This window comes from Chenopodium album, chromosome 26 (genome assembly GCF_948465745.1).
Source record: "Chenopodium album chromosome 26, dcCheAlbu1.1, whole genome shotgun sequence".
NCBI classification, from domain to species: Eukaryota; Viridiplantae; Streptophyta; class Magnoliopsida; order Caryophyllales; family Amaranthaceae; genus Chenopodium; species Chenopodium album.
Genome location: NC_137859.1, coordinates 36965519 through 36989874, shown reverse-complemented (window position 1 = coordinate 36989874; position 24356 = coordinate 36965519). Strand labels below are relative to the sequence as shown.

General features: G+C 33.8%; 4 protein-coding genes and 1 non-coding gene across 7 annotated transcripts; 1 reads left to right on the top strand and 4 right to left on the bottom strand.

The window, feature by feature from the left end:
* Window positions 1–6: 6 nt before the first annotated feature.
* On the bottom strand, window positions 7–78 carry TRNAK-UUU (transfer RNA lysine (anticodon UUU)). Its single transcript has one exon. It is a non-coding gene; the product is annotated as a tRNA-Lys (tRNA).
* A 516-nt stretch (window positions 79–594) lies between these two features.
* LOC145616283 (mannan endo-1,4-beta-mannosidase 6-like) lies at window positions 595–4121 on the top strand. Of its 2 annotated transcripts, none has more exons than XM_081670978.1 (7): window positions 595–778; window positions 1960–2005; window positions 2115–2385; window positions 2484–2678; window positions 2950–3072; window positions 3153–3364; window positions 3455–4121. In XM_081670978.1, exons 1-7 carry the CDS (start codon window positions 601–603, stop codon window positions 3876–3878), a joined length of 1449 nt encoding a protein of 482 aa, XP_081527104.1. In that variant the 5' UTR covers window positions 595–600; the 3' UTR covers window positions 3879–4121. The 2 variants fall into 2 exon arrangements, with proteins under 2 accessions (XP_081527104.1, XP_081527105.1); XM_081670979.1 differs by having other exon boundaries at window positions 597–778; window positions 1955–2005; window positions 3455–4120.
* Window positions 4122–4522: 401 nt separating this feature from the next.
* LOC145616282 (serine/threonine-protein kinase STN8, chloroplastic-like) lies at window positions 4523–7243 on the bottom strand. Of its 2 annotated transcripts, XR_014107622.1 has the most exons (5): window positions 6651–7243; window positions 6215–6388; window positions 5708–6112; window positions 5043–5441; window positions 4523–4804 (listed from the first exon to the last, which is right to left on the bottom strand). XR_014107622.1 is itself a non-coding variant. In XM_081670977.1 (4 exons), the coding sequence occupies exons 1-4, from the start codon at window positions 7212–7214 to the stop codon at window positions 5094–5096; spliced, it is 1491 nt and encodes a 496-aa protein (XP_081527103.1). In that variant the 5' UTR covers window positions 7215–7243; the 3' UTR covers window positions 4653–5093. The 2 variants fall into 2 exon arrangements, 1 of the variants encoding a protein (XP_081527103.1); XM_081670977.1 differs by having other exon boundaries at window positions 4653–5441.
* A 320-nt stretch (window positions 7244–7563) lies between these two features.
* Window positions 7564–11324, bottom strand: LOC145617723 (serine/threonine-protein kinase AtPK1/AtPK6-like). Its single transcript, XM_081672466.1, has 7 exons — window positions 11101–11324; window positions 9438–10365; window positions 9169–9251; window positions 8968–9088; window positions 8713–8886; window positions 8184–8291; window positions 7564–8072 (listed from the first exon to the last, which is right to left on the bottom strand). The coding sequence occupies exons 2-7, from the start codon at window positions 10098–10100 to the stop codon at window positions 7758–7760; spliced, it is 1464 nt and encodes a 487-aa protein (XP_081528592.1). The 5' UTR covers window positions 10101–10365; window positions 11101–11324; the 3' UTR covers window positions 7564–7757.
* Window positions 11325–15631: 4307 nt separating this feature from the next.
* On the bottom strand, window positions 15632–18536 carry LOC145617303 (putative protein phosphatase 2C 4). The gene is made up of 4 exons (XM_081671996.1): window positions 16855–18536; window positions 16599–16712; window positions 16202–16466; window positions 15632–16101 (listed from the first exon to the last, which is right to left on the bottom strand). The coding sequence occupies exons 1-4, from the start codon at window positions 18400–18402 to the stop codon at window positions 15986–15988; spliced, it is 2043 nt and encodes a 680-aa protein (XP_081528122.1). The 5' UTR covers window positions 18403–18536; the 3' UTR covers window positions 15632–15985.
* Between the last annotated feature and the right edge of the window lie 5820 nt (window positions 18537–24356).

Sequence of the window (24356 nt, the reverse complement as noted above, 5' to 3'; positions counted from 1 at the left end):
GTAATACGCCGTCTGTGGGGATCGAACCCACGACCACGTGGTTAAAAGCCACGCGCTCTACCACTGAGCTAAGAAGGCCTTTCTATTTATCTTTTGAGTTTAAATATTTTTGTATAATTGTTTTAAGATTGGAAACAAGATATTATTCCTTATTTGGAAAGTTGTGAATCTGCCAAAGTCATCCACATTGTCTACAACACACTATTAAAGATTTGTACTTTATATTTGCGTTTTCCTACATTAAATTCGAAGTATCTTATATTATACTGCGTACTCCGTAGTATGTATTATCTATTGTTGATTCAAAGTTTAGAAACTTGTAATTAAGAGCAACAACACAAATTATACCAACTTGATTACTTGAATAATATTCTACATCTGTTTCATATTATTTGCAACGATTTGATATAAAATGTGAGTAGAAAATGTCTAATCGTTACAAATAATATGAAATAGAGACAATATTTTTTAGTGTAAGCAACGTTACCGACATTCTTGACATAAAGCATGAGTATTACATAAAGATAAAGATCTATGACCACAAATGCAAAGGGGATATTATCATTAATGTTGTATGATAGAAAGCAGGTTGAAGAGCAAATGCCAACTACCAGCTGCACCTTTTGTATTCTGCTTTGGTGCTCCCTATGTTTTAAACAACCAACCCCAAATTACCTTCATTTTCATCTAATTAAATATTTTAACCACTTCAAGTTTATTTGCAGTTTCAATGTGATCAATATCAGTAGTGGCAGTTTTTGCAACTGGATTATGGCAGGTAATTAATTACTTATTATAATCTTACATTTTGGTAATTTTTTTTTTTTCCAATTTCATATTAGCAATTAAGCATTACTTATATTGCAAATGTTAAAAGAGTGAATTGTAAGGTCTTCACAAAAAAAAAAAAAAAAAAAAAAATAAAAAAATAAAATAAATAGAAGTACAATAGAACTATCTTTGAAGCAAACTTTAATGCATCTTAATTAGGAAGCACTGCCCCACTTGCCTTGTATATCTATTTGTTACAGGAGCTATGGAACAATCTATAAGCCTAGCTAATGTAATGTCTATCTTTTGGCCTTTCATCCCAATCAAGTGACTTAGACTTGGTACCTTAGCTTGTGTGCAATGTGTAGATCACATGAAACTACATACACATCATATCATCTCTTATCTTGATTTGTATGTTATCCTTGTTTTTTTTTTTTTTTTTTTTTTTTTTTTTTTTTTTTTTTTTTTGTGTTATCCATTAACCCTTTTTGTTTAGATTATGCATGAACAAACCAATATATTCAATGCATTTACCCTTTTTGTTTTGATTATGCAAATATTTAAGGGTAATCATTACCAACTATTTAAATTGTTACCCATCTCAATCCTATGGTAACAATATTGTCTTCTTCCTCAATCCTCAGTTTATTTAGTACAAGAGATTATTTTCTTAGGTTTACGAAATCTAATTGTGGTAACACTTAGCATTACCCTTTTCCCGTCTTGTTTGTTTTTAGTTCCTAGAATCATACCAAACATACACTAAGTGTACATATAGGCAATGAAGCCTTGTCCGAAAGAGAAATTAAACCCTATGATAAGTTAATTTTAATAAAGTGCTGATGGACCAAATCTTCTATGCATATGAACAATTAGCAATAAGTAACGATTGTGTTTGCACAATTTAGTAAGTGTGATGCAAGCACAACCAAAGTCTTGAAGAGAAATAAGAAATCATTACAAACTTTGCTTCAAAGAATAATGCAACCCCTTTCTCTCTTTCTCCTGAAGAATTTAACCAAATATAAAGGCCACTTGCATTGTATGATGCATTATTATATAAAGTTAGCTGATCATAGTCCTCTGACATGGCTGGGTGTGACAACATGGCAAGCCTCACAAAACTTAAGGGCTTCACAATCTTTTTATTGATGCCGATCTTTTTGCTACATGGTATCAGTGCAGACAATCAGTGTGGAATTGCTCCTGCTGAAGACGGGATTGATGCAGGGTAAACAATTACTATAAACGATCTGTATAATTGTTTTTTGTTTGATTTTGTTGGTATGTTATGTTCGTAACAACTTCTAACAATGCCTTAGTTTTAATAATGTGATTAGGCTGTCTGAATTGGATGAGAATGCATGGACAATGGTGGAGAGGAAAGGGAACCAATTCACTGTGAATGGTAAACCTTTCTACTTCAATGGGTTCAACACCTACTGGCTTATGGTCTTCGCTTCAGATCAATCTACTCGTGGAAAGGTAACCGAAATCTTCAAACAAGCATCTTCTGTTGGTTTATCAGTCTGCAGGACGTGGGCTTTTAACGATGGCCAATACCGAGCTCTTCAGAAGTCCCCTTCAGTCTATGATGAAGAAGTTTTTAAGGTCCTTTTCTTGTTTGTTTCTGTTCAAGATTTTATGCTAAGCATAAGTAAGATCTGTTATATGTAACTACAAAATAAATCCGTCTAAATTTCTCACAGGGCTTAGATTTTGTTGTGAGTGAAGCAAAGAAGTACAATATCAGGCTGATTTTATCCTTGGTGAACAACTGGAGTGACTATGGGGGCAAACCACAATATGTTAAATGGGGAAAAGATGCTGGCTTGAATTTGAGCTCTGAAGATGACTTCTTCTCTGATGCTACTCTCAAGACCTACTACAAAAATCATATCAAGGTTAGCTCTTTAGAAATCTTATATGATCCTTTACTGTCTTGGACCGAGTTATTGGTATTAGACACTGGTATGTGTCTACTCATACCAAGCTAATTCATGACAATATCACCTTTTATTCAAAAAACAGTGTTAAGAGTCATACCCATGTCCAATTCTCGAGGATCTAACACGAATACTTGAGTTGAATAAAGAGTCCAAGCAACATGTTTATAAAAACCACAAATACTTTCATCTGATGTCATACTTTCTTTTTAAAAAACTTGATTTACAGATGGTGCTAAACAGAGTCAACACCTTTACCAATGTCACATACAAAGATGACCCAACCATTTTTGCTTGGGAGCTGATGAATGAGCCTCGCTGCACTTCTGACCCCTCTGGCGATAAACTACAGGTTCATCTGATTCACCCATTTCTAGTGCCCTAACCTTTATCTTTCAAGTGAATGTTAAGACATTTTCCATTTGTTCACAGGCTTGGATACAAGAGATGGCTGCCTATGTGAAAAGTATTGATCCAAAACACTTGCTTGAGATAGGGATGGAAGGATTTTATGGTCCCTCGACCCCTGAGCGGGCTCAGTTTAATCCAAATACATACGCCACACAAGTGGGAACTGACTTTGTGAGGAACCATCAGGTTTTAGGTGTTGATTTTGCATCTGTTCATATATATGCAGATTCTTGGTAAGTAGCATTACACCTGTTTATTTTGCTCATCGTATCACATAGTTTTATGTTTATACTGTACTGACGGAAACAAATTTTTTGACTTAGGATATCACCTACAATAACCGATGCACATCTCCAGTTCTATCAGTCATGGTTGCAAGCCCACATAGAAGATGCAGAGAAGTCAATCGGGATGCCTGTGGTGTTTGCAGAATTTGGTGTATCTGTGAAAGATCCTGGGTACAACTCTTCTTTCAGGGACACAATTTATAACACAGTGTATAAAACTTTGGTGAATTCAGCTAAAAAAGGTGGAAGTGGAGCTGGAAGCCTTCTGTGGCAGCTCTTCCCTGAGGGCACCGATTACATGGATGATGGATATGCAATTGTTCTGACCAAATCTCAATCTTTAGCAGACATAATTGCATTTAATTCTGCAAGGCTAGAGCTCATTAGCTCAGTATGTGCTTGGAACTGTCGCTGGGGTTGCAAGAAAAGGTTGCTTGGTCTAGATCCGGCAGTACTCTAATGGTGCTGTGTAAGGTTGTGGCCAGCTAATTAGTAGGCTAAAATTATCAAATACTGATTAAGTGATTATGGCTTCTTCTTGTAAGCATTGTGAACAGGAAGGCCTTTTAAAAGGAACCTGTATACACAATACAATACTTTGTGGATACTTCATCCACAAAACTGAGTTCCAGGTTACAAGATTGCAACGTAATACAGCAGTTATAAGCAAGAAGTTAGTAAGAAACATAATGTATCAACTATACATTAATATCAACATTGTATATAAGTTATCATAATTTCCTAAACTAATACTTAAAAAGTAAAATATTAGGAAATATATTTCATGGTTACATATAGCCCTTAAGGTTGTGTAAATCAAAATCATTATTAATACCAAAAAAATAAAAATAAATGAGGTCAATCACTAATAACAAAACCATAGAGTATCAAAAGTCACTTGACAATATCACTGCAAGCTTCTGGATGAGTGTAAATTGCTAAAAGTACAATCAAAGTAAGCAACAGAATACAACTTAAGCAAAATTTACTATATGGGTCAATTACATTATAGGTAGAATGCAACTCCCTTTTCATAAATAAGCTGCTTTTGGCAGGTTAATATAGGAACAAAAGATAAAGCATTTAGTACTTGATCAATTAAAATTCAAAAATTTAGCAAGGAAAGACTTGCCTGAGTACATACAGAGCTTCCGGATAAAAAGGAAGTCACTCATTTGATTTTCCTTGACAGTCAACAATGACAAATAACAACTATTGATGTTTATGTACTCCATAGAGGGAAAGAAAAATATATTGATATACGAAGTTTTAAAGAATTACACATGCCTCCTGTTGTATATGCAAGGAAAGACGATCATCCTTATGCACGATCAGAATCTAGCTGATCTGATAAATTGACAGAACCCACCTCTTTTTATCTACCATCTTGAGGTAACATCAAAAAGTAATTAATTAATTCATTGTTCTTCAAAACTCAAGACCAGTAAACGAGAGAAAGATTTTTCTTCTGATGTGTTTTAAAAGTTAACACGAATTCAGGGAAGAAATTTCTGTGAAACAAGTGTGTGTAAACTCTCAACAAGAGCTCTGTTTGTTATTTGTATATTCATATTGGAAAAAGTTGCAATGAAATAGGTAGGAGGATATTACTGATGATACTTACAAAAATGAAAAGAGCCTTGAGAAAACAGGTGCACAAGATCCTGAAGGATTACTATCTGGTCAAGCTCAATCTAGAGAGAACTGCAGCTGCTTGATCACCACCAAGCAAGAAATAAGGATGTCTAAGAGCAGCAGCGGCTGATAAACGACCTCGTCTAAATGATCCCCCCTCTGAGATAAGCTTTGTTACAAGGTCCCATCCTCTTCCCCTATCCAGATCTAATATCCTTAGATCAGGCCTACTTCGAGTGCGCTCCCTCCAGCGGTTTAAATCATATCCTACAGACTTCAATTCATTGTTAAAGTTTTTTAAGCCTGCTGTGGACCTCAGAGATGGTACAGCCATTTGCAGAAGAACTATCCCAGCTGAATACATGTCAAATAGATCAGGGCTATTGAGCTGCAAATCACATGTGGCCGATATCAACAATTCACTATAGGTGAAAAATCAAAATTTTAAGGAGAATTATGACAACTTCAGCAAATGGAAGTAGGATAAAATAAAATCTTAGAGCCATCATTCTGACCATTTTAGATATAGTTCTTTTCACATGATAAATAATGTTCTGAACTTCTGAATGTATTAGTCCTAATCTAAACTAATTAACCTCTCATTTGAACTTAATTTTGGGGGGAAAAAAACATATTAGAGGAGATTTGAAATACCTGCCATAAGATTGGAGAAAGTAATGCAGCAATAGGCTCTGGAGGCGGCCTTGGGGTTTCCTCTGGGAGTACATACAGTTCAGGAGGGCAATAGTCAGGGTCCAGCAGACCACGATCTGGGACATAGTTCTTACCAATACGAAGATCAGCTGCAGCACCAAAATCTATGAGCTTGATCTGTCCTTTCTTGGTCACTACTAAGTTTGCCGGCTTTACATCCCGATGAACAATGCCAGTGTCATGAATTTTCTTCAAAGAAGTGATTATCTGTCTCATTATTTGCTTGATGATCAATGCATTGCGCTCAAGAGAATCCATGCCTTCTAATGCTCGACCAAACATGATATTTTCTAAATTTACAGGAAAGTTACGGTCTTTCATGTAATCTGCAAGGTCTAGATCTCCCTGTTGAGAGAGTATTGTTATCTTAGCTACTTTGTAAAAGCAACTCTTGCAAATAAAACTTTTCCTTTTTTTTCTTTTCTATGTGTGTGGGGGATGGGATACCTCAAATTTCCAAACAAGGCATTTTCCGCCTTTTGTATACTGTGAATTTGTTTTGTCAGCTATAAAGCTTCCAAGAAAATCAGCACAGGTTTCTGGAGCAGCTCTTGATAACCTGTAATTAAACCACTCCTCAAAATCACCACATTCTTTGGCCCCTTTAACTCCAAGCTTCACCTAACAGATGAATAATATAAAGAAAATAATTATCTAACAACCTAATTCACAATATTGATCCTGACGACAAACAGTAATTTTCACTTTGCACCAGCATTCGAATAATGCTGTGACTTCCACACCAGTACAATTTAGATGAGAAAAGCCAAAAGCTTGATCAAGTCTGAAGAAATATTGTCATTCACTACTCAAAGCCAAATTGATTAACCAACTTTCAAGTATAAAACCATATAGCTAACCAAATGGGAAAATTTAAACTTACCTGCTTTAATATAACCTTTTCCTTGAATCTCTTGTCAGATTCAAGAGCTTTTGCCATGCTTCTCTTGGACACATTTTCTCCCACATTTACGTTCTTCGGCAGAACCACCCCAGAATAGACCACACCAAAGGAACCCTCACCTATCTTATCAGTAATCAGAAAATCAGACCTTTTTAGTCTCCTTCTGCCTGTCAAGGTATCAAAACCCACTTGCAAAGGAGCTAGAATGTATGCATCAATGGCTCCAATAAGCACTCCAGGCCTTGCAGTCAGGTATATCCAAGCCAAACCAGCAAACACCGCGATTCCCAACTTTTCAGATTCCGGTAATGTATCAGCAATCTCCTGTATTTCAACAAAACTGGAACCAATAACCGGTAAAGAAGCAACAGTATCTGTCAATCCATCTATTATATTATCTGAAAATGCATTGCACTTCACATTGATTCTTTTCGGACGGTTGATGAAGGAGAAGAAATGGTTTTGGTTGATGGGTTTAGTGAAGGAGAGAGAAAGGGACTTAGGATGTGCACTTGCAGCTGGAGAAAGCAAAGCAGAAGCCATAGATTTCCAAAAAAGAGCTTGATGATGTTTGGGTGGTGAATTGAGATGCACAATAGAACTGTCAGCAGTGGAGTATCTTTTGCCACGTGTCAGACCCAATATTAGCCACTTAAAAAATTACATGTGGAGAAAGATAAAACAGCAAATTCCTCAAAGTCTGAAGATAGCAAAACTGCTGATGGCATCTTCTGATTAGGACAATTATAACCTTTCTTGACCCTTGGTGGTAAAAAAAGGCCCAAAATTTGTTTCAACTTTCAACTGTCCCTGCTGGTCTGTCTATATCTCTGTTGTTGGTCATGGTAACAACAAAAAACAATCTAATAGTATATATAGAGGCACACATTAATGATTGCACAACCTTAAATTAGGAATCAGTCTCACATAAAACTTTGGAAACCATCAGTCATGATGGAAAGTTTGCTTTGAATACAATTAAACACAGTGGAGAATACACTACCCAAAGGGCTTAAATAGTTAAATTGATTCATACATAGAACATCTCCATGGAAGATTTAGACATATAAAAGTAGGGAGCTGAGGTCAAGCACGCTCGTTCAGGGGACTCATCCTCTGAAGGAAACTTGCAGCTGGTCTCACGTATGTAAAGTCCTTGAAGAGTAGATTCCCATTGCCGTTGGGACTTGCGGCAGGAGAAATCACAACAGGCATGTCAGTCCAGCATTTTTCAAAGTTAGCAGTACAGAGTTTTCCATCAACTTCTGGGCGGAAGCTTGGTGGAACTTGCCTTGCTTCTAGTTTCTTCCAGTTAATTGGCTTAAACCACTTATGGAGCTTCACTTCCTCGCTTGCCTTTACTCCATTGCCTAGACGCTTGGTTGGATCTTTTTGCAACAGCTGCAAAACAACGATGCTCATTTAGAACCTTCTTTACAAATAGAAAGCAAGCAGAGTTACAAATTTCTTTCTCTTTATAAATAACTTCAGGACAATATAAAAATATATTACCCCTTTTAACAGAGAATGCGCTTCACTAGTTAAGAAAGCTGGTAGCTTGATCTTATCTTTTATAATCTTCTTCTGAATCTTGTCCCTGTTACCACCAAAGAAAGGAGGCTGCACGAGGAAGACACAGTCATCTATAAGACATAGGTAATAGATTTCAAACGTGGACTAAAGGATTAAACACACATTTAAATATGTAACATTATTTATTTTTACAGCCAGCACAGCATTACTAAAAATCAGGTTGCAATTGCATAAAGATGCTAATAGCAGTATAAGCACCTATTTCATTGTGGTTTCGGAACACTCAAGCTAAAGATGCTAATAGCAGTATTAACACCTTCAAAGAAATATTATAAGCTTCTTAGAGTTCTATTCATCAAGAGTTTCATACATAATATCTTAATTGTTTCTCACATATCACTTTAATGTGGATGATTTAATATTTTAGATTCCATAAGTCTAATTCACCAAATGCAGGAAGAGCATAAAGAACTATGCATTAATAAATTCTTGAGTCTCACAGCTATACCTCGCCAGTAAGCATCTCAAAGATTAAGACACCTACACTCCACCAGTCTGCAGCTTTGTCATGGCCCTTACCAATAACAATTTCAGGTGCCATATATTCCACTGTCCCGCACAAAGAGTTCGACCTCCCATTCTCTTCCATTTCTTTAGCAAGACCAAAATCAGTTAGCACAACCTGCAACATAAAGATAGGTCAGCACTGCTTAAAAAACAGCCATGATTTTATATGACAGAGAATCTGTAAGAAGAAATATACATGGCCATCTGCATCAAGTAGGATATTTTCAGGCTTCAGGTCTCTGTGCATTATACCATTTGCATGGAGATGAGAAACTGCAGAGACAATTTCGGCAGCGTAGATACGAGCTAGATCTTCCCTGAAAGCATAAGATTGTTACATTGATTTTCCACAGCAGTACCAGCTATCAACAAACGTGAATTTAAAAGAGGTATTCACCTGAAAAGACCGTGTTTCTCAAGCTGAAAGAAAAGGTGTCCTCCATTTATAAAATCCAGCACTAGGTACAGTCTGTATTTGGTCTGTGGGCAAGCAAAAGAAAGGCTAAGTAAAAATATAACATTAACTGAATCTACAATGTTACATCAGGTACAACAAATTCTATTTCCTTAAAGAATGAAACACTCCTAAAATTTATTAGCTGAATAGGAGAACATATAAGGACTAAAAGGCATTGTAAAAATAGCACATAACAAGATTTGAATTACTTGAAATGAGTATCTGAGCTGGACAATAAAAGGATGACCAATCTTTGTCAAAATATCCCTCTCTGCTTTCATATACTCAGCATGGTTCTTCTCCATTATCTTATCCTTTCGCATGACCTTCATTGCATATATTTCAGAAGTACCCTTCTTGAGCACCTGGTATACCTTACCAAATGCACCTTGCCCAACCACTTTCATTATCTCAAAATCATCAAGGCCAACTTTCTGATCCTTTGTCAATAGATCATCATGCAGGGAGTCCAACGGCTTTGCATCATCGTCTGTAGAGATTTCAGAAACTTCATCAATAGCTTCGCCATTCATGCACTCTAATAAGACATCTGAGTCCTCAGGCTCAAGACAGAGCTTACTTAGCTTCAACGACTGACTAGCACATGCAGTTGGGCCAACCAGAGAATGTGATCGCCTGTACACAACAACTGGGTCATCATAAACAAGTTCACTCACATCAGCACCTGTAGTTTCTACATTCCCTTCATTCACTTCAACAGGAAACTGCCCTGGAAGAGGACCAAAAACATCAGAAAAATCAAACTCATCATCATCGGCAGGAACAGCATTTGGAGGGTTAACAGGACGCAGAAACTGGCTCTGAAAGGATTTGTGGCTCTCACTTAAAGCAGAGAGCTGAGAAGAAACCATGCTGTCAAATTACAAGACAAGGATAAGTGCTGCAGATGGCCGAGTCCACGCACAACTAAGGAACAATAGACAATAGGCGTAATGCTGATGGACTCCTGTCAATGGCCTGAACTAGAAGAAAGTTCACGTAAACAATAAGATCTCCCAAAAACTTAGCCAGTAGAGATACCAAAATCCAGAGAAAGAAACTGTTCTTGTTTCCCGGAATGCAGGAAACCACGGATGTCACAGATGTTTTCGAATTCATGAAGTACAGGTACCAAATCTGCAATTCAATTTATAAATAACATGTAAGCGGAAAGAACTTTTGCAAAATCACTGGGTGCACCAAAAGTAAAGACTACAACAAAATGAACAAGAATTCAATTTACAAAACTTCATACATCAGGGTTTCATAGCATTGAAAAAGGTGCAAAGCAGCGAATATCCAAGCAAAAGCTCATAATTCAAACGATCCAAGTATAATTTAACTGCTGCACCCCAATTATAACCAACAAAAAGATAATACAGTTTCATTTGAAAATCCCTGGTCCCCAATCACTGATATGCAATCAAACTCCTCAATCCTCACTTATTTTTTTTCCTTTTATTTTTATAAATCTGTGTTCAAACACAAATTAGAGCTCAAAACAAACCACCCCTAATTTAAGACACCAAGAGATGTCTACAAACCCTAATTCAGCAAATCCTAAAACAGCATTCAATTTAGCAATTAAGAAACAGATCTAATGTACCCAAGTAGCAGTTCATAAAACCCAACTCATAATTTAACCAAATTATAATAATTCATGATTATACAACCTAAATTCAAACAGATCTCTTCTCAATTACAGTAAACAAAGAACACCCATCAAAAGAAACCCCACCAAAACAGGAAATCAATAAAACAAACCTTGAATGCAGGTTGAAATCAACAAAAAGAAGAAGAATTTAGTAGAAAATTCTTAAATAAAAGTAACAAAGTAAACAAAAATCAAAAAATAAAAGATGAGAGGATCACCTGAGAAGAAGGAGGTGCGAGGAGAGAGAAACGGAAATGCAATGAATCGGGAACAGATTTGTGGCGTATCCTTCTGAGTTCGTTTCCTGTTAACTCGTCTTTATATTTCTTTGAATATTTTATTTTATTTTATTTTATAAATAAATTAATTACGAGTATCTGCGTTTTCATACGCTTGACGCTTTACATTTTGTAACACGTGAATGACATTCTAGTGGTAGTGGATGGTGAGCCGCTTATTATGAATTCTCAAAATTATAGAATATGCTTTTATGGCCACTCTTTTAATGCCATATTTTAGAATATGCTTTCTTATTGGTTGCTAACATTACTTAGCCATGCAATTCTTTTTCTTTTATTTTCTTTCCTTTCTTTATTTTATTTATTTTTTGTACTTGTATAAAATTGGAGCATGCTCCATTATTCTCCACTAATGTGGTGATACTCCGTATATAACAAGTTTTCTATGCGGCTGATTACACTATGTGAGTGGTTGACAAACACTGATCGGATAACTCCTGACTGAGTAACCCATGACTAATCGAGTAACCTTTGACCAAATAATTCCAGAATGAGTAATCTCTGACCGACCGAGTTATCCCTGACCAATTAACCCTAACCACACAGTGTGGTCAGCCACATATGAAACTTTGAGGGTGATGTAAGGTTTTGTATAGACCTATTTTAAGTCTCTAACTTTTATTCTATCAGTCTTTTTTTTAATTGCATTGCATTCATTTAAGAAAGGAAGTATTAGTGTTGTGGGGTGACAATAATTTAGCATCCAAATAACTTATTTGGGCCGGTCATTAAATGGCCCAACACCAAAGGGTTCAACCCTCCAAATGTCAAAGTCCATGCCACATTAGTCAAGGCCCAATAGATGCTCTAGCCCATATATGTCTTAAGGGTCCATTTGTCCATCCAAGCAAAGTTTAAATACTTCTTTAGTCACCTAAGCAAAGATATTCAGTTCAAACCTTAAGCATTCAATTCTCTTGCATAGCATTTAATACTCTATCTAATATTAATTGTATTGACTTTAGTATTAGAGGGGAATTCTTCAGTAAAACCCCCAAGACCAATTTACGTGTAAGGTTGTGTAGGAAGCCTTCAGCTCAATTGTCACTCAAACCAATCTCATCTTCAGCCTATCATTGACAAAAGACTTCTCAAGTCCACATTGTTTTCACCCAAAACACAATTCTTACAAATGGCGTTATTGGGGAGAGAGGTAGAGCAAGAAGTGCAAGTGAGAATTTATACCATTAGGTATTTGAATAATGGTGACCCAAAAAAAAGAGGAAAAAAAAGGATGACCCAATAAGGAAAATAGCGCAAAAAAAAAAAAAAAAAAAAAAAAATAAAAAAAAAAAAACAAGCTAAGTTATAATAAGTTAGTTTTAGAAGATTTAGGTAAGTTCAAATATATTTAAATAAGATTAGATAAGATAAAATAAGTTCAAGTATTAATCAAGTAGATATAATGCATAGTAAAATACATAAGGTGGGAGGCAACAAAATTAACATTCCTTTGATAAACTAGGCAAGCCTCAACTATGTCATGCATTTAAACACATTAGACCTTATTAATCTATATTATTATTAAAACTTAAAGGTTTTATTAAAAAAAAACACTCAAAATGGTATTACCACGTGTCATCCCTCCCTCATTATGACTAGGCGCCACATGAGTGTTGACAATGCAAGTTTGTAAAACCTTTCATTTAAAAAAGTACAAAATACCTTCTAAGCTACTTTGTATATTACTATTACTATGTCTATTCAATCACCGGTATAATAACACACCTTACTAATTAGCAATAATTAACTTATACTTCGTATACATTAAGGGCATGTTCTGTTACGTTGAAATTCAGTTCAGTTCAGTTCACTTTAGTTCAGTTCAGCTCCTAATTTCCTTTGCTTATAAAATATTCATGTCAGTTCAGTTCAGCTCAGTTTAGTTCAGTTCAGCTAAGTTCAGTCAATAAGAACAGGCCCTAATACTTTATTTTATGTTACATGCATATATTTCATATTATATTTTTATAGTTTATTTTTTAAAATAACCACATACGAGCAGATATTTCTTTAGAGTTTGGTTCATGTAATTTCTTGGGTTTGTAGTTGTTGTCATAGTATCAAATTACTATATTTTCAATCCATTTTTTTTAGAATAAAATATTTTCAATCCATTTAAATCAAATACTTATTAGCGATTGTAATGTTATATTATAAGAATTTGGGATATCGTCCGAGCCAATAACTAGTTATTTATTAAAATCCCAATGGGTGAAATAAAAGGCCTATAATACAGGCCATGTTTAATTTAGTTGACCTTATTATTTATTTTTATTTTTTTTAATATAAAAGGCCTATAATATAGGCAATGTTTAATTTAGTTGACCTTATTATTATTATTATTATTATTATTATTATTATTATTATTATTATTATTATTATTATTATTATTATTATTATTATTATTATTATTATTATTATTATTATTTAGCTAATCTAAATTTAGTTTTTCTGGTTTGATCTAATTAAATGTTGAAAAAAGATATATGTATGCAGCCCTAAGGGCTACATATAAGAAGTTAAAAATGGAAAGAATTGACAATAAATAAATATTTATTACACCGATTTACTCGTGAATTGTTGATAATTTCCCAACTTTATTATACTAAAAAAAGGAAGTATACTAAATGCTTATATGCAGCAGCATTACTCTTAATTTTTTTTTTATTTATTTTTTTTATCTTATTTGATTTTTTGAAAACCTTATCTTATTTGATTTAATTAATCTTATATGTACACTAATCAATATTTAGCGATAAAAGTCACACATATAATGATTAAGTATGACTTGTCATTTGTTGGTTGTTGAATGGTTTGTTTGGCAAATTGATAGAATTAATTGTTGGGATTGATCAGATTTAGTTAACTGTTAGCATCACTTGTCTATGATGATACAGTAATTGATTAATTGGTATAATAAGTCGTTGGATGTTAGAAGTTAATATGTACACTTTACATCTTTGGTTAATCAAACTAGCTTAAAAGTTGCATGCATTACAGCATTAGTTATGTACTCATTTTGAATGTTTATTTGACTTTGCATAGTAATAAAGAGTACATACAATTAGCATATTTTTTCAGTGGGAAACAACAATGAAGCCAATAAAATAGTGTAATCAAAGGAAGATCTAGCATGGTGACTTTTAATTAAAGTTATCTAATTTGAAACCAAATTATGAAAGTATAAAATTACGTGACATAAAATTGATCATCCCAACCCAAGTCGATCCAAAGATATAAAATAATACAAGTACATACGATTGTAATTTATTTATTGACAATAATATATAGGTTTACCATATAATTAAATACTCCACGTAGTATGACCAATATGTAAATCCTAATTAATTTAGTGCTAAATCAAATAATTCACCACCTACACATAACCTACTCCAAACGAGTCCGAAGTTAATTAATTCCAGACAATATTCATTTAACCCAACCTCTAACCGAAATGTATTTGCCAAATCAGAAAAAACTTCTAACCCACCCATCCTCGTTTGGCAACACCTAAACTACTTGACCTAAATGAGCTAAGTATAATTAGCCACTACACTATCTTATTGTACAAGTTTTCTTATTCATGCCTTCAAAGTCGTTGACTTTTGTGATTAGTGCCTTACCCGTTAATATTTCCAATGTTTTATTTTTATTTTTTAAAGTATACATTAAAGCGAACTCAAAATAATCTTATATAGACATATTTTCTTATACATAATATTAAAATCGCGATCAATTATCAGAGATTCAATGGGCAATGTAGTGTCTTTATGATAAAAACATGCAATATAATAATTATGAGTAAAACAGAAAAAGTATTACTATAAATTCTACCGTATTAATTTTTTTTTAAACGTGAATGGTCGTTTAATCTTAGTTTGATGACTTTGATCCTGTGTGATTTTGTAAGCTTATATAACCAATCCACGTGAAGCTGGCTAAGAATAATCTGGCCAGATTCAACATAAAATTTGAATAACAACTGTTTCTTCTGAATAAAATTAATAAAATATTGGAGGTCAAAAGAAGACTCTGGTTTAATTTAATTTACTTTAATAATTATTTAAGATGGTGTCATGCAATGTTTGGCAGTTTCCAGTAGATTGACAGAACATTAGTTAGTAGAGATTTAACAAATCACAAAGCTGCAGAAATATTTGGTAGTCTTAATTATTGTTAGATTTGACTTTACTAACTCACTCTATTAATTAGCCTATTTTCTAGCCAATTGGATTACTTTTACAACAATTTGCCACTTTATTGGATTATTGTACTATGAACAAAGATTTTACCAATCAGATTTTCTTCTACTATCAATTCTTAGTTTATTAGACATTTTGACAATCACCAATCTTAGTCAATCATGCACCACCATACCATATTTTCATTATTTTGTACACAATATCAACCGAAAGAAAACACAATAAAAGAATGTCAAGTACTCCATAGTAAAGTATTTTTTTTACAACATATACTCCTACACTCTAACCATGATGCATGCTATCTAAATCAAATGAAAAGCTCGTCAGAGCTATCTTGATGAAGTTTCAACTATAGTATTTTACAACCTTCATTTAGATATTGATTGTCACATCACTGTTTTAAATTATAAAATTTAATGTGACAATTTATACCAAACATAGGAAGTAATAGTATAAAACAACCAAAACCCTTTTTTTCTTTTCGGGTGGGGAGGGGGGCGGGGGGAGTTTTGTAACAAAATTGGTATGATAGAATCTATCTAATTGCAATCTCTTGTATGATCTATATATGTGCTTAATTATGGAGTAGTTGCTTCTATTTACATTGGTGAACGCCATATTCTTCCTTCTAATGATATGACAATAAGGGACACATCATCATGGTACCTTCGCCTTTCGCCCTGTGGAATTTCTATCAAGTCATAGAAATCCATTCCTGCAAAAACATATGACAATTCTTTAGTTGTTGTTACTAACTCAACTCGACTTCAGTCCTCTTAAAGCATATAAAATACACATTACATTGTGTAACATACCGGCTTTTTTAGCAGCTCGAAACAAGACTTCTTCTATGAGATGTTGAGCAGGATCTCCCTCAGGTGTGGATGCCATGAAGAGCTCGACTTCAGACACGGCTTCTTCGTTTGTGAAATATTGGTAAAGTCCATCAGAGGACAGGATCAAGAACCTGTCCCTTGGACTTACTTTGTGGTGGTGAAGTGATGGAGAACATGTTAGATAAGGTGAGTTACCAATGTAGTCAATTCTGAACATTTCTAGCAAGGCATCATTCCATTTTGGCTGTAAAAACATCAAATAACAAATTAATCCTAGGAATTATATGTTCTGCTGAATAATTGAAATCCATAATCCTATTTTATTTAACAGGAAAAATAAGCAATATGAATGTATCTAAGCATATTTATGGGGTACCTGCTTGAGAAATCCTGCACCAAATGCACGAGTGACCTTCAAGGATCCTTTCACACGATTGTTTACCACCGCGAAAGGATCATCTAGGTGTCCTCTTCTAATTCTTTGAACTTCCTGCAACAATCCAAGTCAATAACATACAAGTCAATACACTATCAACGTGACTACTAATTGCGTATATATTGAGGACATAACATGACATAACATAACAAAATACTACCAATGCTAGAATGATCTATAAAAGTATTGGGAATACCTCTTTGACATAGGTATTGTGATCCACTGTCAATTGAAGGGAAGAGATGTGAGGAAACTCTTCTGAAAACTCGGTCTCAGAAGCCGGTTTTTGGCCTAAAACAGCTCTACTATCACCAACATTCATCAAGTAAATATCTTCTCCCATCATCAACATAGCCAAAACACAAGAACCCATCAAAGAGAGCTCAGGGTTTTCCTTGACCATCTTATCAGCAATATCCAAATAAGCTTCCTCTGTCTTCCTTAAGGCATTCGAAAGCGCCTTTAGAACATCCGAATGCTTGATTTTACTCGACATTTGCTTAAGCCTTTCCCTTACCTTTTCATCTATCTCCAATATTTGCCTACCACTACTATTATTAGTAGCAAAACTATTCTTATTCCTTTTCTTTTTCGTTGAACTCGAATCAGCATTACTATTGACCTCTTCATCTTGATCAATAGACGAACAACAATCCAACCCACTCATTCTCCTAGAACAATCGTTGACTTCCTCCTCGGAATCCTTAGATATAGTAGATTGATTCGAGGCAGAAACCGATTCCAATTCCGATTCCGATCTACAATCATGATAGAGCAAACCCTGAAGCTCTTTATTGACAGCAGAATACAGATTAGAAAGCAAGAAATCAGGAGCATCAGGACCATTAAAACCATCATAGATCCCTACAAAAACCCAACCATAATTTTCAGAAACAACAATATGAACTCTGTCTTCCCCTGCTTTCCCCTGCGCCCATTGAACATTCTCGGACTCCATTCCAATTCCTCCATTTCCATTCAAATTATCAACCTCGTTTTCTTCTTCTAAGCTCATTTCACAGCTCAAATTCGCAACACTACTGTTTTTCCCAACACTATCTAAATTATTACTATTGTAGCTTTCCAATTCTTTAATGGAATCATACCCTGTTTTAAGATTCCCTTTACCATTTCCCCAAATTGTGCTCAAGATTGAATCTTTAATCCCTTTTATTGAACCCCACTTGTTAAACTCATACTTAGACTTAATCTTCTCCAATTTTGGATTACACTTTTGCTGATCAATTGGTCCTGAGAGAACCCCTCTTTCGATCGGACCCGATAAGAACCCTCTTTCGATCAATCCAGAACCCGAACCCGAGTACCGACTCAAAGGAAGTGGACCAGAATTGATTAGGTTCCGAGGAATAGGCTGCAAAGGAACCGAAGCAAAAGAAGATGAACTCTCAAAAGAAGAAGCACGATCCATAGTTGATGGGTAATCATCCAAAAGCAGAGTAGTTGACAGAGGTGTTGAAGTGTTTGCGCTTAACGAAGCACCGGAAAGATTTTTAAATATTGCTGCCGGTGATGATGATATTGCTGCGGTGGTGGTTGTAAGGCTTCCGCTGAAAAATTGGTGGTGGTGATCGGGTGGTGGTGGGATGTAACAAAAGGAATGGCCTAAACCTTCGTCGTGAAGCGGGTTGCTTAGGATAACCGCGATGTCGTGCCGTTGAGAGATATCTCCGCCGCCGCTCGCCGGGCATAGACACGGGGTTAGCTTCCCGGCCGCGTTGCCCATTTTTTAAAATTAATTCGAAGTATCAAAAAAATGAATCACACCAATAATAATCAAGAGAGGATGGATTTATAGAAGAAGAAGAATTTTGGTGGTGTTCATTTTGATGGAGTGTGTGAGAAAGAAGGTTGGAAATTGAGAGAAGGGGAAAGAGTTATGTTAAGTTATGATATGTGGAGTTTGGGGGGAATCAAGAAAAGGGGGAGAGAAGAGTTGACTTTTAGATAGTGGGTAATGAGTTATTTGAATACAAGGATATTATTTTATTGGTTTATAATGTTGGTGGGCGTTGACATTTAAAGTTGGTTATAACGAATATAAAAGATAAAGCAATTCGGATGTGGGGGAGGTGGCTTTGATGCGTGCTCTACAACTCTACTATCGGTTAAGGACATGTTCGGCAAAATTTGCTTTTAACGGTATATAAGAAACTGTAGTTTTAACTACGAAAATGACTGTGTAGTATTAAACATTATTATTTGTCTAAGTAGATATACATGTTTTGGATCATTCTTTTCTTAAGCATATATATATGGCACATTCTTTTCCTTTCTTCTAATGATTCTTTGTTGTCATTTCACGAGAGTATTATTTAGACATTTCGCTTTAAATTTAAGAAAACCTATAGCTATAGGCATATATAAAGAAAATAAGAAAGTATGTTAGTAACCTAACAAGTTGTGAAAAATGTAAATTGCAAACCTAACAAGTTGTGAGACGTATTTTTTTTTTTTTTTTAAAAAAAAAAACATTTCAATAATTTTTTTAGGAATTGAACGATATCATTATCATTATTACTCTTGTACGTTACTGCAATACAATCATCTCATGTTTTACCTCATGGATTTGATCATCTTTTAGTTATATGTTTAGCTGTGATTATATTCAAATCAAAACTTATTGCTTTATTTTCATATAAAATTTACATGTGATCACAAAAGAATAAATTATAAATAATTACAAGTTTACAATTAATTTAGATTAACAAATCTAAAAATGAGAACAAGTCCAAGTGCACGATCCGATTATGTATTCCAAATCTAATTAACGAGGAAAATGTTAATTATACTATGCATTCACACATCTTTTAATAAGAAACAACTCAATAGCTCATATATTAGCTTAGTACATAAGTATTAAATATTTTGAGTGAAAGACTTGTCGTTCAAATTGATTGATTGAGACAAAAGATGAAAGTTTTGGATCAGCAAATAGTTTAGTTTCTTGGGTTTTATGATTTGATATTGGTAAATGAAAAAACACTTGGGACAAAAGATCAGTAGTAGTAAACTTTAGAAGAAGAAAATAAAAGTCAAGTCAAAATGTGTACTCGTATAAAACATGGAGAATGTTGGGGTTAAATGCATTAGTAGTGGCCAGCTTTGTCTAACAAGGGAATGACATGTTAAAGACAATGGTTACATGGCATTTCCTATGTAATTTACTTATTATTTCCCTTTTTGGTCATGGTATTTTGTCTTGAAGAGTGGAAGTGAAGATGAGTAAAGTGAAAGATATAATCTTTTAAAACAATAGCTAAGAATTAAATTAAAACTCATCCTTAGAATCAATTCTCACCTTTTTTTTCTCCCAAAAAAATTCTATATTTTTTTTATTAAAAAAATGCTTAATTAGAAATTAAAGATAGTTAAAAAAGAATAAATAAAGTACAGTATATAGGTATACATTTATTTAGATATGAACTATATATCAATAACTATATACTAAAAGACACACAGCAATGACACGTGTCAATTTCTGGTGTGTCCTTAGTATTTTTGTTTTTTTTTTAAAAAAAAAAATCCTTTTATGTATAAAACTTTTATATTTAAGGAAATTATTATATACAATAGTAATTGTCCTAATTAACCATATATAATAATTAAAGATCTTTTACATTCTATAGATGGGTTCACAACTATTATAGGTATGCGTTTTGGCAACATTACCATATAATTATTTTGAAAATGCAATCTTTGTAAATTTTTTTTAAGAATATATAATCTTAAGAATATACTGGACAAAAATAATTACTAAATTAGGAAGTAAAAAAAACCTATATAATTTATACATATTTCTTTGATTAATTGTAAAAAATAAAAAGGATACATCAATTATGTCTTTGAAAAATTAAAATGACGGGCATCAAATTAGTCGATAAAATGAATGTTAGCAAATGATTATAAAAACGGTCGCTAATTACCGACCGTTTTTAAAATCAGTCATTCAACATAATTTTAACATACTCATTCATTCGACTAAAGTACTAAACAACTCTCTAACGTGGTATTAATACAAGTATTTAAATATTTTTGTAAAGACATAATATAAGAAGAAAATAACTATTTTTTGGTAAAAAATTGCTCACAATAGTTTTAGAAATTTTTAATTAAAAATAATGTTATTTAATGATGAAAATTACGATATATCGTGCATGGCACGGGACCTAACCTAGTTAGCACTAAATGGCAAATACTTGTTTAAAAACTTTTCAACATTTTTTATACTAGGTATGAAAAATCATGTAGATAAATATAAATGCTATAACCGTCTTTGTTAAAGGCTAATAAGTGAATATTTAAACAACACTTAGGGCCTGTTCACATTTACTTAATTTCAGTTCAGCTCTTAATTTCCCTTTCACATAAAATATTCATTTCAGCTCAATTCAGTTCAGTTCAGCTCCAATCAGTTCAGTTCAGTTCAGCTCAATTCAGTAAATATGATCAGGCCCTTAGTAGTTTATACGTAGTAAATATCGAAGCATTTTTTGAATTATCTAAAGAAATTGCGATTATGAACATATATCATACTTAAATACTTTTTTGTTTTGTTTTTTATTTTTATTTATTTATTTATTTTTTATTATCTATCTAGAGCTAGTGAGCTACATGAAAAGAAATAGGGAATAAAAAAAAAAAAAAACTCTACACCTTTCTTATTAGTACTGTATTACAGTAGCAACTATAAGTATCCATTAAGGAGTAGTTAAACTGTTTTATTTAATTCAATGGAGAAAGATTAGTTATGTGAGTAGAAGACAAAAACACAGGGTCCCACAACACAATGGTTAAGTTTAAATGATGAAATGAGATGATTCTGCTAATTCTGTTTTTAATTGGGCGTAAAAGTATGGTATCCAAATTAAATTAATTACTCTTACTCCACTAATTTATGATGGTTTGGTCATCTTCTCCAATAAGGCCAATCAATTCTGCCAAAAGCTCAAAGTTATTTTACATTACATCAATTAGCTCCTACACTTATAAAAATAAAGGGTCAATTAGCACTGGAGTTGACTTTGTAATACTACGAAGTATTATATTTTAATGTAATGTATTTGTTTGACATTTACGTCCACTAGACCACTAATATATGATTTGACTTTATTTATTTTTGACTTTTTGCAAATACACCTCTTTTTATTACTTTGTCTAGATTCATGTTGCTCAAAACCGATCCATCTCAAAATTGTGTGGGGTAGCAATTTATTTTTGGAGGAATAAAATTATCTTGATTACTACGTACATTTATTATTTTTTTTTTTTAAAAAAATATAAATACTCAAGTTATCTTCGATTTATATTACTCCCTCCGTGTTTTTTTAAGTGATACATATTGACCGATACATAGTTTTAGGCAATTTAATTGACTTAAATAAAATAAGAGGTAAGTGGGGTAGTGGAGTATTAAAAAATTGTCAAAGAAAGCTAGTGGGGTTAATAGTTTATTTAGAAATAATACTCCCTCCGTCCCAAAAAGAACGACCCATTTGGGTTGATTACGCGGGTATTAAGGAAGTTAAGTAAAAGTATATTGGAAAGATAAATTTATATGAAGTTTGTAAAAAAAAATAGAGAGAAAAAATAATAAAATAACATGGAAAATCAAATTTTTATATGGAGAAGCTAATTTTGCAAAAATATTGTTGCAAATTAGTGGGTGTATATGTGAGAGGAAAGGTATAATAAAAAAAGTAGTAGTGGGTTTGGGTGGGGACCATGAGATGAGAGAGATATAATTATTTAATGTATTGTTTTGCCAAAAAAGGAAATGTATCACTTACAAAACACGGCCAAAAATGAAAAATGTATCACTTAAAAAAAACACGGAGGGAGTAAATCATAAACTTGAATTAGGTGTCAAGAGAGTAAAATAAACTGAGAATTATGTATACTCCTTAAACCAAGAGCATTTAGCTAGCTAAAATATCAATGGATACACAGAACAGAATTGTCGGCAACTGAAGTCAGGAATTGGTTATTTTCAGTTGTGCCCTTTAGATATCTTAATGTCGGATAAGTATATACTCTAAGATTCAATATAATGTGGAGATCCATAGCTACAATGAAATATTGTATAATTTATAAATATGTACAATATTTCCAAGAGTAGAAAGTCACTAGGCAGGAAGAGAGTCACAGCTTCAAAGATTAACAAAAAGGCAAACCAATATCAAACCAGCATATATAAATGAGAAAAAAAAAAAAAAAAAAAAAGTTGTAAATAATTCCAAGTACTAAAACCCAATATCAGAAATTGCCCATAAGACCTATTTAGAAGAAGAAAATGGCATTCAACAACACAAAAGGCAATCGGAATCCAAGGATCTGAACACAGAGAAATCAAGAGCAAGCCCCAGCTTGATTGCGTGGGTAGGCAGAAGTTCAGCTAGAGTAATGTCTTAATAACAAGCAAGATAACTTAATTAATAATGGACTTTCTTAAATGCAGTGACCTCAAAAAATGCACACATTAGAAAATACCTTGGTCTGATTGCTATTTCTCTGATCAGCCAATGGCTCTTTGGATTGTCTTTTCTCATCTTCTTTCGTGCCATCTTTTCTTTACTAAAACCAAATGTAGTACAGTCTGATATACTTAGCACAACTGAAACCTCAATCATCCGGGGAACAGCAGAAGCAAGTAACCCGGCCAGCAACAAAAACAGACAGAAAAGAAAATAAGCAAAATGAATCCATATACATGAATTCACCATGCCATTCCATCAATCGGCTTTAATAAGCCTATTCAAGAAATGAGAAACACTGATAAAAACAAGAACAAAAACCAACTGAGCAGACTGCTTCTTGATCATAGTTTCATATCGACAAAACAACACTGGCAATGGAAATCTTTCCAGTAAAAGTACTAAACTCTTAAAACTTGTCAAAATACATAACAGAAACTAAGTAAATTCTAAAGAAATTGGTACTAAAGAGCCACATTTGACAGATTCAATCTGTATAATCACTCATGAGAATATGATGGTGGCGACGAAGATTCTTAATTGCACTGCGGCGCAGATTAGAACGACCAAATGGAATTTTTCCAGATTCATCAACACCAATATCTAGAAGTTCTTCATCAGCTGTAAACGAACAAAGCAGGCCATCTGTTCCAAACTCAACAAGAACATCATCACCACGTATGCCCCCATCTGGAAATAGTTTCTTCTCTATGGAAGCTGAGTGGTCAGCGATAAACGGGCATACCAACCATGGCATTACTTGAGACAGTTCTAAATCATCATCCACTACAGTAGAATTATGTCTGCGAACAAATACCACTTCAAAATCAGGACTCTTTGTCCGATTGTCTTTGTACCATAATAATAGTTTATGATAGAAAGAAATATTTCTGGAAGAAAGAGAGCTCATCCAAAGAAGTACATTCTTGCCCCTCAAATCTGGCACAGGAATCTTTGTGTTTCCTTTAAGAAGGTAACTCTGTGACTCATACAGCAGCAATGTCTCCAAGGTGAGTTCTTTGAACTTGTTTACTTCCCGCTGGACTAGTTCCTTTCTAGTAAATGGATAAGCATTAATTCCAAAAGTGCTCAATACATCTCGGCCATAAGGATCAATAGATCCATCCTGGGTTCCCAAAATGATAAGCTCATCTCCTGAAGGGCTAACAAGTCGATAGAGCTTGTGGCTTACAGAATTATCAAAGGG

Coding starts and splice junctions, on each gene's coding strand:
- LOC145616283 (XM_081670978.1), top strand. CDS start 601: ATGCCAACTACCAGCTGCACCTTTTGTATTCTGCTTTGGTGCTCCCTA. Junction 2,006..2,114: donor GAAGACGGGATTGATGCAGG/GTAAACAATTAC, acceptor TAATGTGATTAG/GCTGTCTGAATTGGATGAGA. Junction 2,386..2,483: donor ATGATGAAGAAGTTTTTAAG/GTCCTTTTCTTG, acceptor AATTTCTCACAG/GGCTTAGATTTTGTTGTGAG.
- LOC145616282 (XM_081670977.1), bottom strand. CDS start 7,214: ATGGCTTCTGCTTTGCTTTCTCCAGCTGCAAGTGCACATCCTAAGTCC. Junction 6,389..6,650: donor AAAAGGTTATATTAAAGCAG/GTAAGTTTAAAT, acceptor TTCATCTGTTAG/GTGAAGCTTGGAGTTAAAGG. Junction 5,442..5,707: donor TTTCTCCAATCTTATGGCAG/GTATTTCAAATC, acceptor TGTGATTTGCAG/CTCAATAGCCCTGATCTATT.
- LOC145617723 (XM_081672466.1), bottom strand. CDS start 10,100: ATGGTTTCTTCTCAGCTCTCTGCTTTAAGTGAGAGCCACAAATCCTTT. Junction 9,089..9,168: donor GAGAAACACGGTCTTTTCAG/GTGAATACCTCT, acceptor TTATGCTTTCAG/GGAAGATCTAGCTCGTATCT. Junction 8,073..8,183: donor CGCATTCTCTGTTAAAAGGG/GTAATATATTTT, acceptor GTTGTTTTGCAG/CTGTTGCAAAAAGATCCAAC.
- LOC145617303 (XM_081671996.1), bottom strand. CDS start 18,402: ATGGGCAACGCGGCCGGGAAGCTAACCCCGTGTCTATGCCCGGCGAGC. Junction 16,713..16,854: donor ACAATACCTATGTCAAAGAG/GTATTCCCAATA, acceptor GGATTGTTGCAG/GAAGTTCAAAGAATTAGAAG. Junction 16,467..16,598: donor GTGCAGGATTTCTCAAGCAG/GTACCCCATAAA, acceptor ATGTTTTTACAG/CCAAAATGGAATGATGCCTT.